The 19,120-nt window shown below is 46.3% G+C and overlaps 1 protein-coding gene across 1 annotated transcript in view; it reads right to left on the bottom strand.

The window, feature by feature from the left end:
* Nucleotides 1-584: 584 nt before the first annotated feature.
* The window catches only part of NTN3 (netrin 3), a 94,929-nt gene continuing 76,393 nt past the window's right edge, over nucleotides 585-19,120 (bottom strand). The window contains exons 6-7 of the mRNA XM_019493132.2: nucleotides 7,867-7,941; nucleotides 585-5,971 (exon numbers count right to left, since the gene is read on the bottom strand). Of these exons, the coding sequence (XP_019348677.1) occupies nucleotides 5,643-5,971; nucleotides 7,867-7,941 (404 nt within the window). The 3' untranslated portion in view covers nucleotides 585-5,642. The remainder of the gene's footprint in view (nucleotides 5,972-7,866; nucleotides 7,942-19,120) is intronic.

Below are 19,120 nucleotides of genomic sequence, written 5' to 3'. Positions count from 1 at the left end.
GGGGTTGTGTGGCTCAGGTATGCTGATAGTTAAACAGTGCAGTTTATTTGTGCAGTCCTTTGGGTCCAATCTTGGAGGCACTTACTAAAAGATGTAATGACACTACCGTGTCCTGCTAAGTGAAATCTTGGCTCTCTGGACATCAATAGGACCAAGATTTCAACCACATGTCAAGAGGATAATTCAGTAGTAACCTGCTAGGAAGGTATGGGCCATCTTTTGTTTTATTTTAGACAGATTATTAATGATAGTTACATGATTTCTAGATCATGGCTACTTAATTGTTTAGACTGTTATAGAGTCCAACAGGTTGTATTATCCATGACTTATAAGCATGTATAATACCTACTATTGATCCATTTAAAACCTTCTGTAATATATACTGCTCACAGCTGTAACATGTATAACCTTCATAGTGATCTATAAATGCCCCCTTTACCATAGTCTGGATGAGTTTACATGATCCCTCACCTATTTTTTTTGCAATATTGGAAAGCCTAGAAGGCAGTTTCCTGTTTGGTTGCTAATTATTCTTTCATAAATTACACAAGAAAGAATGTTGGTTGCAATGATTTTATACCAGCTGTGGGCTGATCTTCTTTTTATTTTGCTGTGAACTTTTTCTTTCAAGAAACAATCCTCAAACATTTGAAATGTCAAAGTTAGGCTTTGGGAAAAATATAATGATAATAACATTAATAATACTAAGCATTATTATTATTACTTGAGGTTTTTCAAAGTCAAAAGATGAAACCAGGAGTTTTATTTCCCATAATTGTTTAATTCCAATAAATACAGACCCTTTTAAATTGAAATCTTCCATTGCAGTTTTGGGATCCAAAGTCAAAAGCACTGCCTGAGAAGTGGACTGGCTTGGAATAGAACAGTTTTGCTGCCCAAACAAATGGGCTCTGCTCAGCTATAAATTCTTTGAGTCAGATCCTCAGCTGGCTTACCTCCATGAGCTCTGTAGCTCTGCTGAAACCAAAGAAGTTGTGCTCATTTGCATCAGGAGAAATCAGACCTGTGATTTTTAATCATTAGTAGTGCTATTAATGAACATAGAGGCCATTTGAAAGGCATGGGGACAAATCTTCTAGCAGTGCAAGCTGTCACAACGCCATTAAGTTCAATAAAGCTATACCCTATAGCACTTGTGGCCCATTGAGCTAGGTTTTGTTTTCACTCATATGCTGCTGTAAATTTACTGATATAACTGGAGTTATAAGAGTGACAGACTGACATCTCCTGTGTTGTAGGCTAGCCCAAGGTAGAAGCACCGCTCACAGCCAATCCAATTTCAGCCCTATTTTGAGTACTTAAGTGGGACTTAATCTGTGTGCATGAGCTATTCACATGGGGGAATTGCATCCCAAGTGAAATAAGACCCAAGGATCTGTGGCTTCTATCTTGATTATACCCCTTTTACATTTAGCTTTGATTTTTGCTCCTACAAGCTCCTAACAGAAGAAAGGTACCTCAGCTAGGTAAATAGGCACAGCACCATTGAAGCCAACTGATCTGTCCCTTTTATACCATCAAAGCCTCTGACTCTTTGCTGTCCTTGGAACAGCTTCGTACATGCTCTGGAGGAAATTCTTTTTCCTGATTGCCTAATCCCAAGCAGAGCAGGAGAGATTGGAATGAAAGTCAGCAGTGCTAACACCTGGGTTAGGTGTGGAATAGAGGGGAGGAAGCACCATTAGTCAACTTAAGTACAGAATCCAATCTTAAATTGTCTCATGGAAAGAAAACACTGGGTTAGACAGGCAAGACATATTAGACTTGTGTTATTAAAATAATAATAATATAATAATAATACAAAAGAAAAAGTACATATCTTATATATGTTACACTATGTTCCATAACATTTGTTGGGTTTCTTTTTACATATTCAACAGTATTTCATGGAGATGTCCTGGTCTGTAGCATCTCCCCCATTCTTTTGCTGCGTTGCATTTAGGAAGATATTTACAGGATATGCAAATTATAGCATGTAGGTCTAAAGACGACTGAAGCAGAGAGATGAAGAGGTAGGGCTTCTTGCAGTGTGCTTTGCCCATGTCATACCTTTATGGGTGCCCAAACTTTGCAGTCTTCAGGACAACCTTGCAAGGACCCTGAAAACAGTACTCAGTTTGCCCATGTGTGTTCATATATCTAAATAAAAAGTAAAGGCACACAGACAGATGAGGTTATTTTAATATGACTTTCCTTTCGGATTCCCTTCTAAATCTCCTAGAGGTCTGGGAATCTCAATGTTTAGATCTGTATGCACCTAAAATTTTAGCAGAACATGAGGAGAAACAACTCCTCTGTGTTTGCCAGCCTCAAAATCCAGGAGCTGATCTGTGCTGTCTTCCCATAACAGGGAGAAGGCAGCAATGAGCTGGATTTCCTGAGGCCAGGGGCTGCGTTTGGCCCTTGGGCTGCAGTTGAAAGGACCAACTTACATAATCTACCTGTGATGTTCACTTCTGTGTATAGGGACAGTAAGGAGCCTGTGCACTCGAGTCTGACCTGAGCTTGAGTGGAACTCATCAGCCCCTTGGTATGAGGTTGCATCTACTCAGGCATGAATTGTTCTCCAAGAGTTCAGCTTGAGTGGTATTCAGTGCATGAGAATGCAAAGACATGCCTGCTACCTCTGAGAAACACGTTCCTACACCAGCTGTCAGGGGTGGAAGGAGTCCTTCCTTTTTTGCTTCGCCTTTGCAGTTTCCAAAAATTTTAAAGTTAAACTGCTATTATGATAATTGCTCACTTTCATGGTTGCCTGGAGAGGGTCTTTGCCCCTCCTCCTTCTGCTAACTGCAGATCAGAGGCAGTAGCACACATGAATGCACATGCATACACACAGACCCTTCCCCAAGGAACTGGAAGAAGTAAAAACTATGGCACCAGGGCCTGAGCCAGTGGTCACTAAAACCAGCAGAAAGACCCCTTCTGATTTCTATGGGGCCAATGGGGCACATCATAAAACTCCCGGGGTCTCCTTCTCCTCTACCTTGCAGCTATTGACACTTGTGCAAAGCCAATGCAGTCTACTACCATTCATGGCCCAGGGCCTCAGCTGGTATAGACCGGCATAGGTCCCACTGGCTTTAATAGGACATTTTGCATCAACTGGGGATCTGGACTCTTATTTGGTTGTGTTTTGCACTACTATTTCATGCTAATGAAAAAGGTTGCACAAAGGCTGAGAGGGATGGGGGACTGAGCCCTGTAAATCACAGCCAGTTGGAAGATGAGACACTTGGGGTGTAGATGACCCCTGGTTTCTTTCTTCACTGACAAGTTTCCTAAGAACTCCACTTTTGGTCAAGGAGTTCACCAGTTTCACTAGTGCCCTCCCAGCCACCCAAGGAACACAGGCGCTGCGAGGGGGCTGGGAGGGAAAATTCAGTTTGTTCATGCACTGTTCTTATCTGTCGCATGAACATTTTGCACAGAAAATACCTTTCAAATTTTAAATTTAAGTTCAGGAGTGAGGCTGTCAGCCCAAAGCCCCACTGCCAGTCAGCTTGGGGAATGCGAGCCTGCTGTACCATAAGCGTGTTACAGGCCAAAGTCAAAACTATGTTACCCATAAAGGATCTTGTTATTTTTGGCCATTGTTTCTATTACTAATTTCAGGCAAACTGTGAGTGATTCCCATATTGCCAGCAACCCGTGGTTTTGTAGCCGGAATAGTCTGAGCGCTCAGAGCTATGCATCATTCTCAGGACAGGCTTAGAAACACAGATTCCTGCATAATATTCAATGAGACACCGTCTGGAATACAATTCCTGTCCTCCCCACCCCTAACAACAGTACAAGATATTGCTCTCACCAGCTCATGAGGCAATCATGTACTTGGGCCAGCTTTGCTTGAGGATTAGCAAACAGGGCAGGGGACTGAGTGAAGGGGCCTTGTTGTCGCTGAGACCTGCAACCACTGATACCCATGAAGGTCCCCAACTCCTGCTGAAGTCTGTAGGGATTAGGTTCCTAAATATCTTTGAGGAGCTGAGACACATAGTCTGTTCAGTGTTGTTCTGGTAGAATATTTTAGGCAGTATTTTCTATAAACTAAGTGGACATTAATTGCAATCTTACAATAACAAACCACATCACAGGCCTTTCATAAAGCCTGATGGCACCCTGCATTTATACGGATGTACAAGAAATCAGAATCTGGGCCTTGGTACTCAAACTGCATATTCAAACTGAGTGAGTCTGCAAACTGCATGGGACCCAACACGCTGAGTTTGGTCTAGATCATACCTATACCAGGAGTCACTTCACAGAAGTCACATGAGCTAGGCTGGTGTAAAACTTGTGTCAGTGAGAAAGGAGATTCAGTCTCCTGCCATAAAGTCAGCAGCCCACTAAAGGGCATGGTTGCACTGATTGTAAAATGAGAAGAGCTGGCCAGGTCCCAGCATTCTCAGGTAACTTCAGGTAATGTGGATGGTGCTGCTACTGGGAACTAGTACTGGGAAGTAGAGAGAATGGGACTCAAGCCCACCCCATGGTGGTGGATGAATGTCTATAATGACAGGATGTGTTAAGGGTCAGGGCAGAGGCTGTCTAGACAGCTTCATACATGACTGCAAAGGCAAGTGAGGGGCTGGCAGGATTATGTGCTGGGAACAAAATGTGTGTCATGCTTATCCAGCACAGTTCAGCCAGGGCACCTCAGCCTGAACCCCACTGCATCGCTCTCTGGGCTTCCCAGCCCTCTTGCAGGACACTGACCATGCCTTTTTGCACCCCCTTGCCTTTCCAGCATCTGTGGGATGTCCAGTGCATGGAATTCTCAACATCAGTCACCCAATGCTGGGTCCACCAAGAATTCTGCCAATGGACCATATCCCTGAATAACTGGATCTCCACACGGATCCACCATGCAGTTCTGACAGTGCCTTAACTCTCGCTGTTCCCCTGCCTGCCAGCCAGGGGCCTCAGATAAGCCTACTAATGAGCCACCATTTTGAACCACAACATTCCTGGACTCCACCTTTGCCCAAAAACTATACTGGCTACAAAGAAAGGCAGAGGCAGTCCGAGATCTGAAATCAGCAGGTCAAGCCAGGTCCTTAGCTGGCATAAATTAGTGTAGATCTGCTGCAGCTACCACAGAGGGAATAGGAAACTCAAAGTGGGCCATTCTCATAGGCTGTGGAAAAGGACTGCAGAGCTGAGACTAGTGCAATCCTATGAGGCTAACACCGAGCAAGAAAAACAAAGCATTGAGGATTCACACTCAGACACCAGGAGCAGCAGTGAGAGGCAAGCTCCTCACTGAAAGGAAAAAGAGGTCAGAAATAAGGAGACATACAAACTTGGGCGGTGCCCAGACAGAGTCATCTCCTCCATGCTTCTTCACACAATGGGCGCCACCAGCGTCTTCTTCCACTTTGCTCCTCATTAAAGGTTTGTCGTTATTGTGTTATTTTTAATAAACGTTAAGGGGAAAAGTCCACCCATGCACACACACACACACACGTGCATACATGCACAGAGGGAAACCATTGCCAAAATATACACTATAGACAGGAGAGTCCATTCACACTATATATATATACAGAGTCTCTGGGAAGCAGTCTGGAGCATGGGAAAAGGGCAGGGGCTTCCATAAGGGACAGACACAAAACCAATCATGGTTTCACGCACTTCCCCTTCTTCTCCCGCCGCTGCAGTTTCCGGAGGCGCCGGGTCCAAGCATCCCGCCACTGGATGACCAAGCTATTCTTGTCGGCCATTAGTCCTGGCCGGTCAGTGGAGTTTTCACTGATTCCCATGACCAGGTACTTCTTGCTGATCTGAATCTTGGGGCATTTGCATGCCAAGTCTTTCATGTGGATCCACAGGAAGTTGTCACCTCGCTTCACCCGCTCATCACGGCACTTGTAGACTGAGAGGATGTTGATAGTGAACTTGGCCCAGTTTGCCACGGTCTCCATTTCTAGGACATTCACTTGGACGACTGGGAGAAAAGAGGCAAAGAGAGATGCAGTGACTGAGAGAACAGGAAGGAGTTGGCAATGATACTATTTCCCTGGTTCCTTTAATAAAAGTCTGGCGACAGGCAGACCTTCTTGGCTCAATATTTGTATGATTGTTATAAAGTTCTGGCAACAGGCAAACTTCCTTGGCTTGGTATTTGTACACTTGATTCTACTTTTAGATGGGAGCCCCAACCTTTAATGAAACAATCTGTCTGGTTTCATAGCAGCTTCTGTATGGGCTGATTTAATGATATTTAATGGTTTCTCCTGGCTATAGTACTTGGTGACTCAGGAGTAGGGTTGGTTGAAATGTTTCTGTCACAACTTTTCTTTTTTTTTTTGCTAAAAATGACTTTTTGATTAAAACAATTTTGTGTAGACAATTTTCAGGGAAAAAATTATTTCCAGTAGGCTGTTTTACATCTAAAATGCTCTAATTTAGGACTTGTTTCTACTCAGCATGTTACAGTACCAATGGTCTCTAACCTCCCAGGAGATTACTAAAGGAATCCATGGAAGGGGGCATGGTTGGCTTGTCAGGCACTGTGTTTAGTGCCATTCCATTGGAAATCCTGAGAAACTAAATGGGTTTAGCTGCAAAAAAGTCTGGCTGAATGGCGGGGATAACTTTAGAGAGTTGGACTCTTCTCACTCCAAGCTCACATTCATTCCAGCTACCTCCTCCCCCCACTGCACCCGACTCAAAGCCATCTGACAACCATTTCTATTGCTCTCCACCTTGCCAAAAACATCTTTTCTGCTAGAGCCAAGGGGTCCTGCGGAAGATCAATCAAAAAACTCTCCCCGACAAACCTCCCATCGCTCCTAAGTGTGAATGCACTTGTGTCAGAGTGATTAACAACGTGCAGTCAGGATCCTCTGAGCCCTGGCCTCACAGGGGTGATTTTCATCAGATTTCTCCCAAGCCCCCTCAGAAAACAAGCGTATGGAGAAAATGTTCTTTTTAACATATTTGGCAGACAGAGAAGGATGGAGGGGGAGAGAAGGAGAGGGCACGGAATTTTTTAGAAGGTTTGTTTTCATGAATCTAGTGCTAGTGAAAGGGGCCAGATTGACAGGCCTGGAGACTTAAGGCCTCTCTGCCCCTGGAGCTGGTACAATACCATGATGGCAGTGCTTGACACCCTGAACTCACCCGCCACCCACCCTCAGTACACTTCATCACCGCTTTGGAAGGAGTGCCTCAGGAAGTGAGAAGTTCACATTGGCTCCACAGATCTCTGGGGAGGGAGGGGAAAGGTGGCTTCTTTTTCTGTAAACCCTGCTGCGTCTGGAAGAGTGGTACCCACAAACACACTACAGGCAAAAATCTGAGAAACTGCTGCCCTTGCAGCCCTTACTTCCTGACTATGGGTGCAAATCTCAGCCTCAGAAGTCTCAGAATATTTAATGCCACAGAGCAACAAATATTCAGATTGAGACCTGCAATTTTACATCCAAGCTATTCATAGTGATCCCCTTTAATTCTTAGCACCTACCAAGTAGGTACAAATTCCCATCAGCTAGCTGAAAATTAGTTGAAAGGGAGACTTTTTGTGGGGTATGGACATCACCTCAACAGAAGACTGTCATTAGCCTCAAAGCAATCATCAGAGAGCAATGACTTTTAGTCCCTGCCGACCTTGGAAGTCTCTTCTGTGAGTGATCAGAGCTCTGGCTAGTTTGAGGGACATGGTGTGCAGAAGATGGAGAGAATGAGCTGCTGTGAGCATGGGAAGGATGCTGTGATGGGATATGGGCAGGGAGGCATGGACTTGGGAGCACCTTGAGCAAATCAGGAATGGGTGAAGCCATCCCAAGCTCATTTTTCTTTACAGCTAAATTGACTCAAAAGCAGGGAGGATCTCCTTACCATAATCCTTCTTGCAGTACTTTTTCAGGTTGATCTTGTAATTGCCTTTGGCTGGTTTGCAGTACGAGTCACAGTCTGCAGAGGAGAAACAAGGAAAGATAACGCTCTGAGTGATTTTAAAGAAGCTTTGTCTCAGAGACAGCATCACCCCCAGAGAAAAGGAGAAGCCTACAGATAAATATCTGCAGGGCCCTAGCTCAGCATTCATGGTGAGTCAAAGAGCAGTAAAACCCAGTATCATTTTGTACTGCAGATTATTTACACACCAAATCCCCCTGATGCTCTCTGGGAGTTTTTTTGAGTAGATTCTCACTTGGTGTAAATTGATGTAGTTCCTTTGACTTCTGCTGAGGTCTGTCAGTTTATATCAGCTGTGGATTTGGTCTACTGTGAATAATAAAACAGCAGAGCTCATAATAAATGACAGCAGATGGTGAGAGAAACTGAGAGGCATGGATTTTAAGCTTGTTAGACAGGGACCAACAGGGCTTTTTGTGTATTTGCACAACTCCCAGTATAATGGATTCAGATCGACTCTTGTGGGGATAAGGCAATACAAATACTAAGAACGAGGAGGAAAGCAGCCCATGGGTGTGCTCATCTGAGATCTAAAATAAAATAGACAGTGGAGAAACACAGGCCGGCTGCCTGGGGTGGTAGGAGCAGTAAAGGAGAAAGTCCTTGTACTCTCCATAGCCAGACTTGAAGAAGGCAGCTGGTGCTAGTAGGAGCTAGGAGAGAGGCAGAGAGAGGCCAGGCAGCAGATCCTCATCTGGTGTGAATTGGCACAGCTCCACCAAAACCAATAGAGCTTAACTGATTTAGACCAGCTGAGGGTCTGTGCCCCAGGTCCTTTTGGGTGCGCTGGAAACAGTCCCACAGAGGGTGTTAAACACATCAGCCCAATCTCATCTCTCACATATTCCATTGCAGTTAGTGGCATTACACCTGGTTACATTTGGCCCAAGAGAAATAGTTTTGAGCTGAGTTCTGAAACGGCTAAAATCTGGTGGAGTTCTCTGTGGAGCCGAATACGGCTGCATTTCTCAAGGAGGCAGGGAACAGCCTCTTTCTGCACATGCTAAACTCCAAAGGGCTGGGATGTAGAGTGGATAGTAGTAGAAACTCCAGGGACAAGAGATGAAGAAGTGGACAAGTTATTCATTCATGCACTGCAGATCTGCAAACATGGGAGATGCAGAAGGAGAAGGGGATCAGAGTCAAAGATACCACTTTAGCTACAGACATGGATCCAAAAGGAAGGTCAGTGTTCAGGGCACACAGAAAAGAATGGATCATTTATGAATATGTTCTGGCTCCTGGGTTCCCTCTCCAGTGCAACAGCCATGTTAGGAACATGCTGTGCTACACCTCCTCCATGGTATAACTAGAGGTGGGTGACCAGGACGCTAGCTCTGGGCACTGATTTTGAGGGAGTTCAGGAATGGTAGTGGCTGCCATTGGCCCAGCCACCATGGCTGCTGCAGCCACTACCACCCCTTCTAGGGTGCAGAAACTGCTTGTTATGCCTCTGCTTCTCCTGGCCTCTGGGTCTGGTGGTAGGTGCTGCTGGAGATGGTGGTTTCCTTTGGGCACATGCAGCAATATTCCAGCCCAACATGGGGGCAGGGGCAATCCTGCTCTCAGACAGGCTGTGCTCCCTGACCTGCTCAAGTCCCATCACCTGCGTAGGCAGTTAGGATCAGGCCTTCAACAAGCCGCTTTGTACCTGTTTCTAAAGTCCCACATTTGCCTGCAAATCAGAGTAGGGAAGTTTGGGTATGCTCTTCTGCTCTGCAACACCTTTGATCCCAAAAATTTCACAAAAATGTCTCTTCTCTTCCTTCCTTTCTCCTGCCATCTTCCTTTGAACATCTCAATTTGTCTATTTCCAAACATTTTGCTTTGGTCGTATTTTTCTAAGCCCATCTTTCTTTTGCTGTTCTTTCTTCCTTTCTTCCCCTCTCTCAGGTTTTCTGTCCAGCTTGGCAATCTTGGCTCCCTTTCCCCTGGGACAGGGCAAACAGTCAATGAAGCTGTCTTTGTTTGTGAGCTGCCAAAAGGACTGGGGAAAAGAATAACAACCTCCTTGTGCCAATTTCCAAAAAAAGGGAAGAAAACCAGAAACACAAGCTGACCCCAGATTCCGCTGCGCTCTCCCTTTCTGCCTGGCTCCCTTTTATTTTGGACTTTGTACCTTCTGCTTCAAATTTGTCATTGATAAAAACAACTCAGCACGAAGCTAATTCCCCAGCAAAGGGGAATAAGTGCAGTTCTATAACTCAGCCTGTCCCTGCCCACTCTGCCTAGGCCTGTGGTGCCCAGGAGCTGCCAGTCTTTGTTTGCTTTTCATCCATCTCCTCTCCATTTCCAAGTGGAGAAGTGCAGACACATGCGAAGGCAAACTTCATAACCAGGTCATTTGTGCTGTGCTTCTTGTATCTCTCATCCCCTCTTAGATGAACGTAGCACCGATGACAGATATCTGATTGCCAGCCCTGGAGACTGAAGGGTCACCTAGTGCAACCCTCTTCATGGAATGAGGATTTACTATACACAAACACTCCCTGACAGATGCCTAGCCAGCATCTTCAGTGAACAAAACAGGTACTCGGAACAGGTTCTGTGAAGAGAACAGGTGCAACACAGCACAGGCAGCAGCAATGGAGTGGGTGAATTGGGGGCCAAAACAGGAACAGCAACCCCTCCCCACACATACACACACCCCCCTGGCACCTTTGCTCAGGGTACCAATATTCCTATTTATGCTCCTGGGCAACAGAATGCCAGATTTTAAGTGCAGGTTCAGCAAACATTTCTGGGATGATTTAGACAGGGATGATCCTGCCTTGAGCGGGGCAGGGGACTACTTTTGCCTACTCAAGGTCCCTTCCAGCCATATTTTTCCGTGACACTACATTTCCTTCAAACCCTCCTCTTCCATTGTTGGTGCAGCTCAACCATGGCCTTATGACATCACCTCTAGGGGGACAGCAGGATTCACTCTCCATAGCCCATTAGAGCCTTCACCTAGTCTAGAAGAAAATTTTGTCCCAGGGCCTAGTGGTCCAGCCATGAAGACCATATTGTCAAATTATCATTGTGGGTTTATAGGGCACATGATGTGCACCAGCTCAAAATGATGGAGAACTTAACCCAGAGTGTCCAGCATGTTGAGGCTGCTTTGTGTCAAGTCATTGTCCTAAATCACAGGAGACCTACCCACATGGAAAAGAAGCTCTCCTTGCCACAACCTCTCACTTTATTCCGGCTATGGAAAATATTGTTCTTCTGCTACTTCTCAATCTAGCTTACTTCTACTTCAGGCTGCCATAACAGTCTTTCAGGTCTTTGGCAGGTGGCATAAACTAGACAAGAAACCATTAGGCTCCTGAAACTTTCATTGGTGGAATAGTCTTGTATTGGAAGTATACAAAGATGCCTTAAAGCTACAGTTCCCTGACTCTTGATGCCATAGCCATACATCACGGTCCTTATTTTTAGCTATGATATTAGCTATCCCTAGATAGTATGATGATCAACTTCCAAAGGTTCTCCAATCATTCATTCATCCAGCAGACTGAGTACAGGGGTACACTTTATCATTTTTCCAATGATAATGGAGTACAATTTCTGAATTTAGTTCCTGAACATTGAGATTGTTTGGCAATCCCAAAACAGTGACAAAGTGTAGCTCTTAGTCAGTGACACTTAGAAAGAGCAGGCACTAGGTTAACCCAAATGGCACAATAATGTTATAAATACTATGCGATCCTTATCTTGACAGTATTGTTTCATGTATAAAGCTATGAGTGGGATTTTTGAAAGCACTCTGTGTTGGCTCAGTGACACTCATCGAGGTGGATGGTGAAACTCCAATTGCCTTCTGTGGGATCAGAGTCGGTCTTTCTCCAGGAATTTCTGAAAATCCAGTCTTCTCTTTAGTTAACGATGTATGATCTTTTTCTCAGGGATTCTAGCCTGTTCTTTACAACTTCTTATTTCACTCATCAGTGTAGTATCTGCCCTCATGACAGACAGATCAGATCAACAAAGGTTCTAACAGGACAGCAGTTACAAGGACTTTACAAAAGCCTTTTGGTGCAACTACAGAGGCATGAGTTTAAAACTTGCTTTGCTGCTGACAGCTGCCCCCCAAATTAACTCAGCTGTACATGGCTACTTAGTCATTCAGGCTGGGGAGTCCAAGGCAGGTGGATATGATGCTAGCTAGGGAACTGGTGTGTCTTCCCCATATCTGCTCACTGGACTATCTAGGCTCAAGGCAGACACATGAGCTGACATGGCACAGAGGCACCCATGAGCAGCTGAACATCTCTATTTCTCATCTCGTGAAATTCTACATCTGCGCTGAGACTTCAAATGCAGCATCCAGGGACCCCCACAAAGTACAGGCTTGAACATAAGAGGATCCAGGATGAGTCATAGATTCTTATGCTAGTAATTTACTCTGCCTCTGACAGACATGAATTATTATTATCATGTGTGGTGCCCTCAGGCAGAACCAGGACCCCCACTGTGCTCAGTATTGCATGTACTTGCACCTAGGCTAACCCCCTTTAGGGGACCTCTTACAGCAGTAAGCATCAGTTTGTATCAGGGGTCTTCTCCTCAGCACCACAGCTGCTGGCAGTGTTGCAGCCCCAAATCATTGCATCAGGATGTGACACTGTCCAGGGAGGTACTAAAAAGAAATGCATAAGCAAGAGGGACAGCAGATAGTGGAGAGCCATTCATGTCAAACATTAGTCTCGTAGTGCCTTTTTCACAACTGTCTAAGAACCTAGCCATGGTTACAGACATGGCTTGGTACCAAACATATCACATGCTTCAACAGTGCTGGAATCAGGTCAGGTAGCAACCGTATTGCAACCAAACCCACTGACTTGGCTGTGTGTAGGGGGTGACAAGGCCTATGAGAGACTGGGATGAGTGACAGTTGCTAAAACTGCCAGCCAGCTCAAATTTTCCAGGACTGTCTTAAATTTCAGAGCTGTGTGCTGGTGCCCCCTAAAGAGTCCCCGAAAATGGGACTTTTGTCCCAGCTTTGAAAAACCACTGCTCAATTGGGCAATACTCCTGATCATTCCTGGATGCCAGGCAGGGTCCTGCTGCTGGGGCTATTGAGAGGATGCAGCGCAATGCTGCCTGGCACCATACAAAAACAAATGGAGCTAAGATGCTTCCAGATCAAGGCAGAGTAGGGGTTAGCTACCACTGTGCCCAGAGGTAGCTAACCCCCTGCAGCACCTCACTAAGGCCTCTGCACCAACCAGAACCACAAGCAGCATGGATCATTCTGATTCGGGAGTTCTGTGGGACATCAGGGACTGCGTGCTGGATTTTGCTTCCCAAAACTTTGTGGCTTTAAAGCTTGCTAACCCTCCTCCCCATAAGAAACCAACAGACTATTACTGCACACATGACCCTGAATCTGGGGGAAAGAGGTGTATATGAAATAAGCTGGACAGAATGGGATGGGAGGGAGAGAGGAAGCCTGGCAGCATGAAGGGCCTTTGTAGAAACAGAAGTTGAAGCCAAAGAGCACTGCCAAGGATCTAACATGGGGAGATCTGGCCAGAGAAAGAGCCATAAATCTGAGCCTTTTTTGTATAATAATAATTTTTTTAAGTGCCACAAGATGTAAACTAATCTGCTTAGTTAGAAAAACATGTTTTGGAGGATTTGAACAATTTCTTGAAGGAACCAGGAGGGTTTCAAGGAAAAAAAAATGTGTTTAACAAGATTGGAAATGATTATTAATATTATTATTTTTAAAAGCTCTAAAGAGTTCCCAAAGTTCTGTACACGCCCCCCCCCCCCCCCCCGCCCCACATCACGCCTAAGCTCTCAGTTCTCTTCCCAACCACCCCTTCGACAATATTACCAAAACATTGTGCAATATAGTGGTCTGGGGGAAGAAGAAGGGGGCGGGGGGATCATGTCAGGGGTAGGGAGACCAGTTGTGAAGAATGGATTGTGGAGGAGAAAGTAACTAGGAGTGTCTAAGAACCAAATCTCTATAGGTCTCCAGAAAATCCCGCCAGGAACTTCTTTGCATCTCTAAGCACCTAAAAATCTTTAAAATACTCCCCTACATCTCATTTTCAAAAAGCAGCCTACGCCATGTGCACACTGTGAACTCACTGTGCCCAGCAGCAGTGCTTGCAAGCAGGGTAGCCACATCCATTTGGCACCACAGGCCAGCTAACTGCCAAAGGGAAAGGCTAGCTGGAACTGGCATTCAGCACTGCATAGGCAGGGTCTTAAGCACATAGGAGGTTACTTCCATATTCTAACATCTCTGCTGGAAACAGAATGTGGGTGCCTGAGCTTTGGAAGTTTTAGGCACTATCATGAAATGGAAGGAGGAACACAAGAGGATAGAGGAATGACAGGGCAAGAAATAACCTGAGACCTTCTCTATGCTTAGAACTGGCCCCAGTTTACCCACCAGTGACCAGCAACTTGTGCTAGTGCACCACTGCTGTCAACTATGTGTTCGCAAAGACAAGACAGGGCTTGAGATAGGAGGTAAAACCCGATTAGCTGAAAGTCTGTTTTATCTTTGCCTCTGGCTACAGAACAGCAGTGGTCCAACCACACTGACTACTATGAGGAATAAGGGGCTGAAATGAGACGACTCTTGTGTGTGACAAACCTGAAGAATGAGTGGGGGAAGCTGTGGAATGAAATGAAGATAGAGGAATTGAGAGATGGAAATAAGGAAGTGGGGGAACACTGAGGAGGGTGGGGGCAAGTTGAATGTGGTGGGAGTCAGACAAGAAACTGGGGAGACGAGATGGGAGATGAAGGGCAGTAAAACTGATGCTTTCCCCCACACACCCCTCCCCAGCAGGCATCTATTTCTGGAGAAAGAAAGACAGAAAATAAATTGTTCTGGGTTTCTGCTCATGGTTAATATTTTGAAAATGTGATTATGAAAGTCCGGAAATGGTGCTTGCAATTAATACTTTAGGCTTAGTTTAGGGCTTTTTACACTTGGTTTTGTGCTGAGGAACATTTCTGAAATATGCAATTAATTTCTGCCTTGATTTATGTAAGGAACTTAAAAAAGAACTCACCCAAGTTATTTTTTTCCCTTCCTCGCCTTGCCCATCTGCTTGGAACACATGGCCTTGATTCCCATGTACAGCGTGGCCATTTCTACATTGCTCTCTGGTCATATACCCTGGCCTGAAAGTGGATGTGAGTGAATACCATTTACTGTCTCTCTACTCCGCCTGAGTAACATAAATGCAGAATCAGGCTCCATGTAGTCATTTCTGCATTGGTGCTGCCATGAATTCAACTGATAGTGGCCAGTCCCATGCACAGCAGCCTGGCCTACACTCCTATTTTGCCTTGCATTAGCAGCTCCAATGATGCATTCCCACGTGGTACTATTTCACACACTGTTTTGCACTGGTGTATATATGACTGCATTAAGAGCAGGGAACTAAGCCTAGGTCTATCCTATGGATATCATGTGCCACACTCCTAGCAAGACACTCCCAATACAGTCCTAGCTATACTAGCAAAGCTGTACTTGTGCTGTCTGGTTTATTGCAGTCTCCTCCATTCCCACCCCAGGTGAAACAGGAGACCCCAGCAAGAGCACAATTCTGCTGGCATAATGTCTACATTACGGGCTTTTGCTAGTGCAGTGGTGTTGCACATAGCTATGTTGGCAAAAAGTCCGTGGTATGGACTTGGTCAGATTGAGGACCTGGCTGTGGAAAAGGATGTGGACAATGAGGTAAGCCAGGAGTTACTGAACTGCAGTAAGTGGAGTGTCGTTGGTGTCTGACTAGCGTGAAGAGTCATGCATTTGCTGCTCTCAGGGAACTGCTCCAGGACACTTTGTTACTAAAGATAGTGCTGATGTATGTGAGAACAAGAGGCAAAAAACAGGCAGAAGAATGGAAAACGGGAAGGGGAGAGAGAGCAGATGAAAGGCTGAAGTAGAACTCGTCCAAAGGGGATGTGAAGAAAGGGCTCCCATCAAGTGAATTGTCTTGTGCTGTGAGCCAGGGCTGCATCATACACTTTATATCAATCCTGAAGGGTAACCCTATAAAAGTGTCAAGAGAAGTTGGACACCCATCAGAGGAGTCATTTCACAAGCGCCTCTCTCCCTTGCCAGCTCCCAAGTATTTTTTTCCTCTTTCCTAGCTCCTTTTAAACTTCCCAGACATGGTGTTATATATGCTAAGGGGATTTGGAAAGAGGATCTATTTCAGCTTGAGTGGCTCCCCAGATACTCTCCTGACTGAGCAGGTATCTGCCTATTCACCTGCTCCACTGACACACTCCCCAACTGCCATCCCAGCACAAAGATGACACATATAGCCCATGAGCTCTGGGTTCCCCCAGGGTGGAAAGATCACCTGGCAGGGGGTAGGAGATCTACCCATTTGAGAGGAGCTGGGGGGACCTGTTGTTGCCAAAAGTAAAGGAGCACAGGGACATGCAAAGTTTATGCGGGTGGATGGGCAGGGGCAGCCTTAGCCACAGAAGAGAGGTGCCTTGAGGCAGGAGTCACCTGGAAGTACCTCTCCATCCCGTAACTGGTAGCAATACTGACAAAGGACAAGCCAAAGACAGAAAGAAGAGCTGTTAGTTCCAAAATGCACAAATCAACCAGAAAGGGACAGAAGGGCCCATCTCTCCCCTAGGGAACAGAATTACTGAGCCCCCCCACCATGTTTCTGTAGAGAAACCAGGCTCACAGCACAAGACAATTCACTTGATGGGAGCCCTTTCTTCACATCCCCTGAAACCAAGCGAGTGTTATTGAACCAACTGCTTCCCTGCCGTTCCATCCAGGCTAAGGGTGAAAGACGGGGTGCTGGTTCTGTGGCTCCTTCTCTGCTGCCTACCAATGCCTCACAGGCCCAGCTCTGTTGGTAGATAGGGGGGCAAGTGGCCAGTTGATCTCAGAGCAGTACCTCCCTGGTCCACAGGACATTGTTATGCCAGGTGCTGGAGGGAGGGTCTTCATGCTGGAGCTGCCTCTGCCCCAGTCAGGAGGCCTGCTGTCATGCAGGATCTGTGCCACACAAGGAAGGAAGGCAGCCAGGCAGAGCCAGGAGGACTTTGCAAGGATGTCTCTTGGATTCCCTGAACCTCCACGCTCATCTGTGGCAACAAATTTCCCCACAGCCAGGGACACTCCCAGAAAATCTCTCCTAGGTGGGAAGAAGCACAACCTACAAACCCAGTAGGGGTGACTTCACCTGGTGATGCCATGCAGCCACTTCAAGGGTGACTTGCAGCAGACTCACGGCTATATCTGGGCCAGGTCATCAGCTGATGGTTACTAGTACAGTTCTAGCAACTCTTAATTGTTGAATCACAAGCCCTGGAAAGACTCCTGAAACTGAGCCACGTGAAAGGCGCCCACATGAAACAGATACGTTGGAACACAGTGGGTGTTAGTCCCTTAATTCCAGTGGAAACTGTAAGTCCCACCAGGTGCCTCTTCATCTTTAGATACCTCAAAAGTTCTGTAAATCAGGCTTCCTCAGCTCTGTGTATCAGCACACCCCAAACCCCCTCAGCAACATGTATAGAACCCCTTCTACAACATCCCAGCGCAGCCTCTGAGTATCAAACACTCAGGCAGGCCCAGCTACTCTGAGGAGTTTTCTTCAGCATGACAAGTACTTCATCCTCATTACATTACAGCAGGGCACCTGGGAATTGGAAACTCCCATGGCTGAGTGGATCCACTCCTCCATATTGCAGCTCCCAGGCAGCAACTTTAACCTCCCTGATTTACATCTCACAACCTGCAGGGAACCTCCAGCACAAATACAAGAGGGCACTTCTGCTGCATGCACCTGGACATCTCAGTCATGCAGCACTGTTAGGTCTAAGCAGCTGCATCACAGCACACAAGAACACACAGCTCTGAGAGATGACTCCACCCTCGTCTGCCTCATCATACTCCAAGGGAACTCCCAGCACCAAGATACCACTGCACCCCATATGCTGTATCACAGCCCCTAGGACCAGCTGCATTGAGAAATGATACATTCCCTCTGCTATATCATAGTGCCCAGGGAATCTTCATCACCAAGACATGACAGCCTCCCTTCTGCTATATCGTAGCCCCTGGAAATCCAGCACTTAGATTCAACTGCATCCCCTCTGCTGCACTGCAGCACCACAACTGCACTGAAAGACAACTCTGCCAACTTTGACACACTAGACCACTTCTCCTAGGACTTTCCAGTACGTCCTCTCCATTATATTTCAGTCCTCAGAAACTTGACACTCTATTTCTCTCCTTCTGCTATAGCACAGCCTCTGGGAATACCCAGCCCGGCCACAAGTTGGATCACTGCCACTGCATTGCGAGTATAGCAACCAAACACACCTCCCGCTGTTCGGTAAATCTCTAAGAATGGCTAAGCCTGGCACCAAAGGCCCCTTAAATGGGCAGGAGCTTCCTACTGGGTCTATTGAGAGCTGCTGCTTTTTTTTCATGGACAAAGAAGGAAGAGCAAGTTTTTTCTTTAGGGGTACATGCAAGCATGAAACAGTTGATTCTGGGAAGAAGTAGACACAGAGTAGGCACAGCAGGTGCCACTATCTGAGCTGGTGAATGCTGTGGTATGGGCAAGGTGGGGAAGACCCAAGCAGCTGTTGTCAGCTCCCCCGTACACGTGTGCTGCCACCCCCCAATGCAAGACTGGAGTTTTCTTGTGTGTCCAGATCACCACCACCACCATGCCCAAGTTCCATCCCAACTCCTCTCAGTGCTGGCCACAGCACTTGGGGCTTCAGCTGGATGTGGCAATGTGAGAACACAATGAGGGTTTCCCTGAATTCTACGCCCTTTGTCAGTGGACTTCCCCTCCCCATGCCTCAGTTTCCTTTTCTCTGCAACAGGGACATGCCAGCTGCCTACCTAGGAAGCATGTGGTGAAGATCAGTCATTTATTCAAGTGCTTGGATAATGCTGCACTGCTATGGATTGGGATCGATGTCTGAGGAGTTACTGCAAGTTGATCCTGGTGTGGCTGGGAGCAGAACCAGGCCTGTCCATCACTCTGTAAGATGGAGTGCTAGCATGATGAGGTCCCTTGCCAGGCAGCACAATGCTCACCTCCCCTTGGGTTTCCCTAGCACTGAGCTAACCCCCACACCAAACCATGTCTTTTTCTCCTCCCAAAGAAAATGGACGTGATGAATCCCTTTAACTCAAGCAGATTGGGTCAGCCTG

Source organism: Alligator mississippiensis, chromosome 13, assembly GCF_030867095.1.
Source record: "Alligator mississippiensis isolate rAllMis1 chromosome 13, rAllMis1, whole genome shotgun sequence".
NCBI classification, from domain to species: Eukaryota; Metazoa; Chordata; order Crocodylia; family Alligatoridae; genus Alligator; species Alligator mississippiensis.
This window is presented reverse-complemented; position numbering and strand designations above follow the sequence as displayed.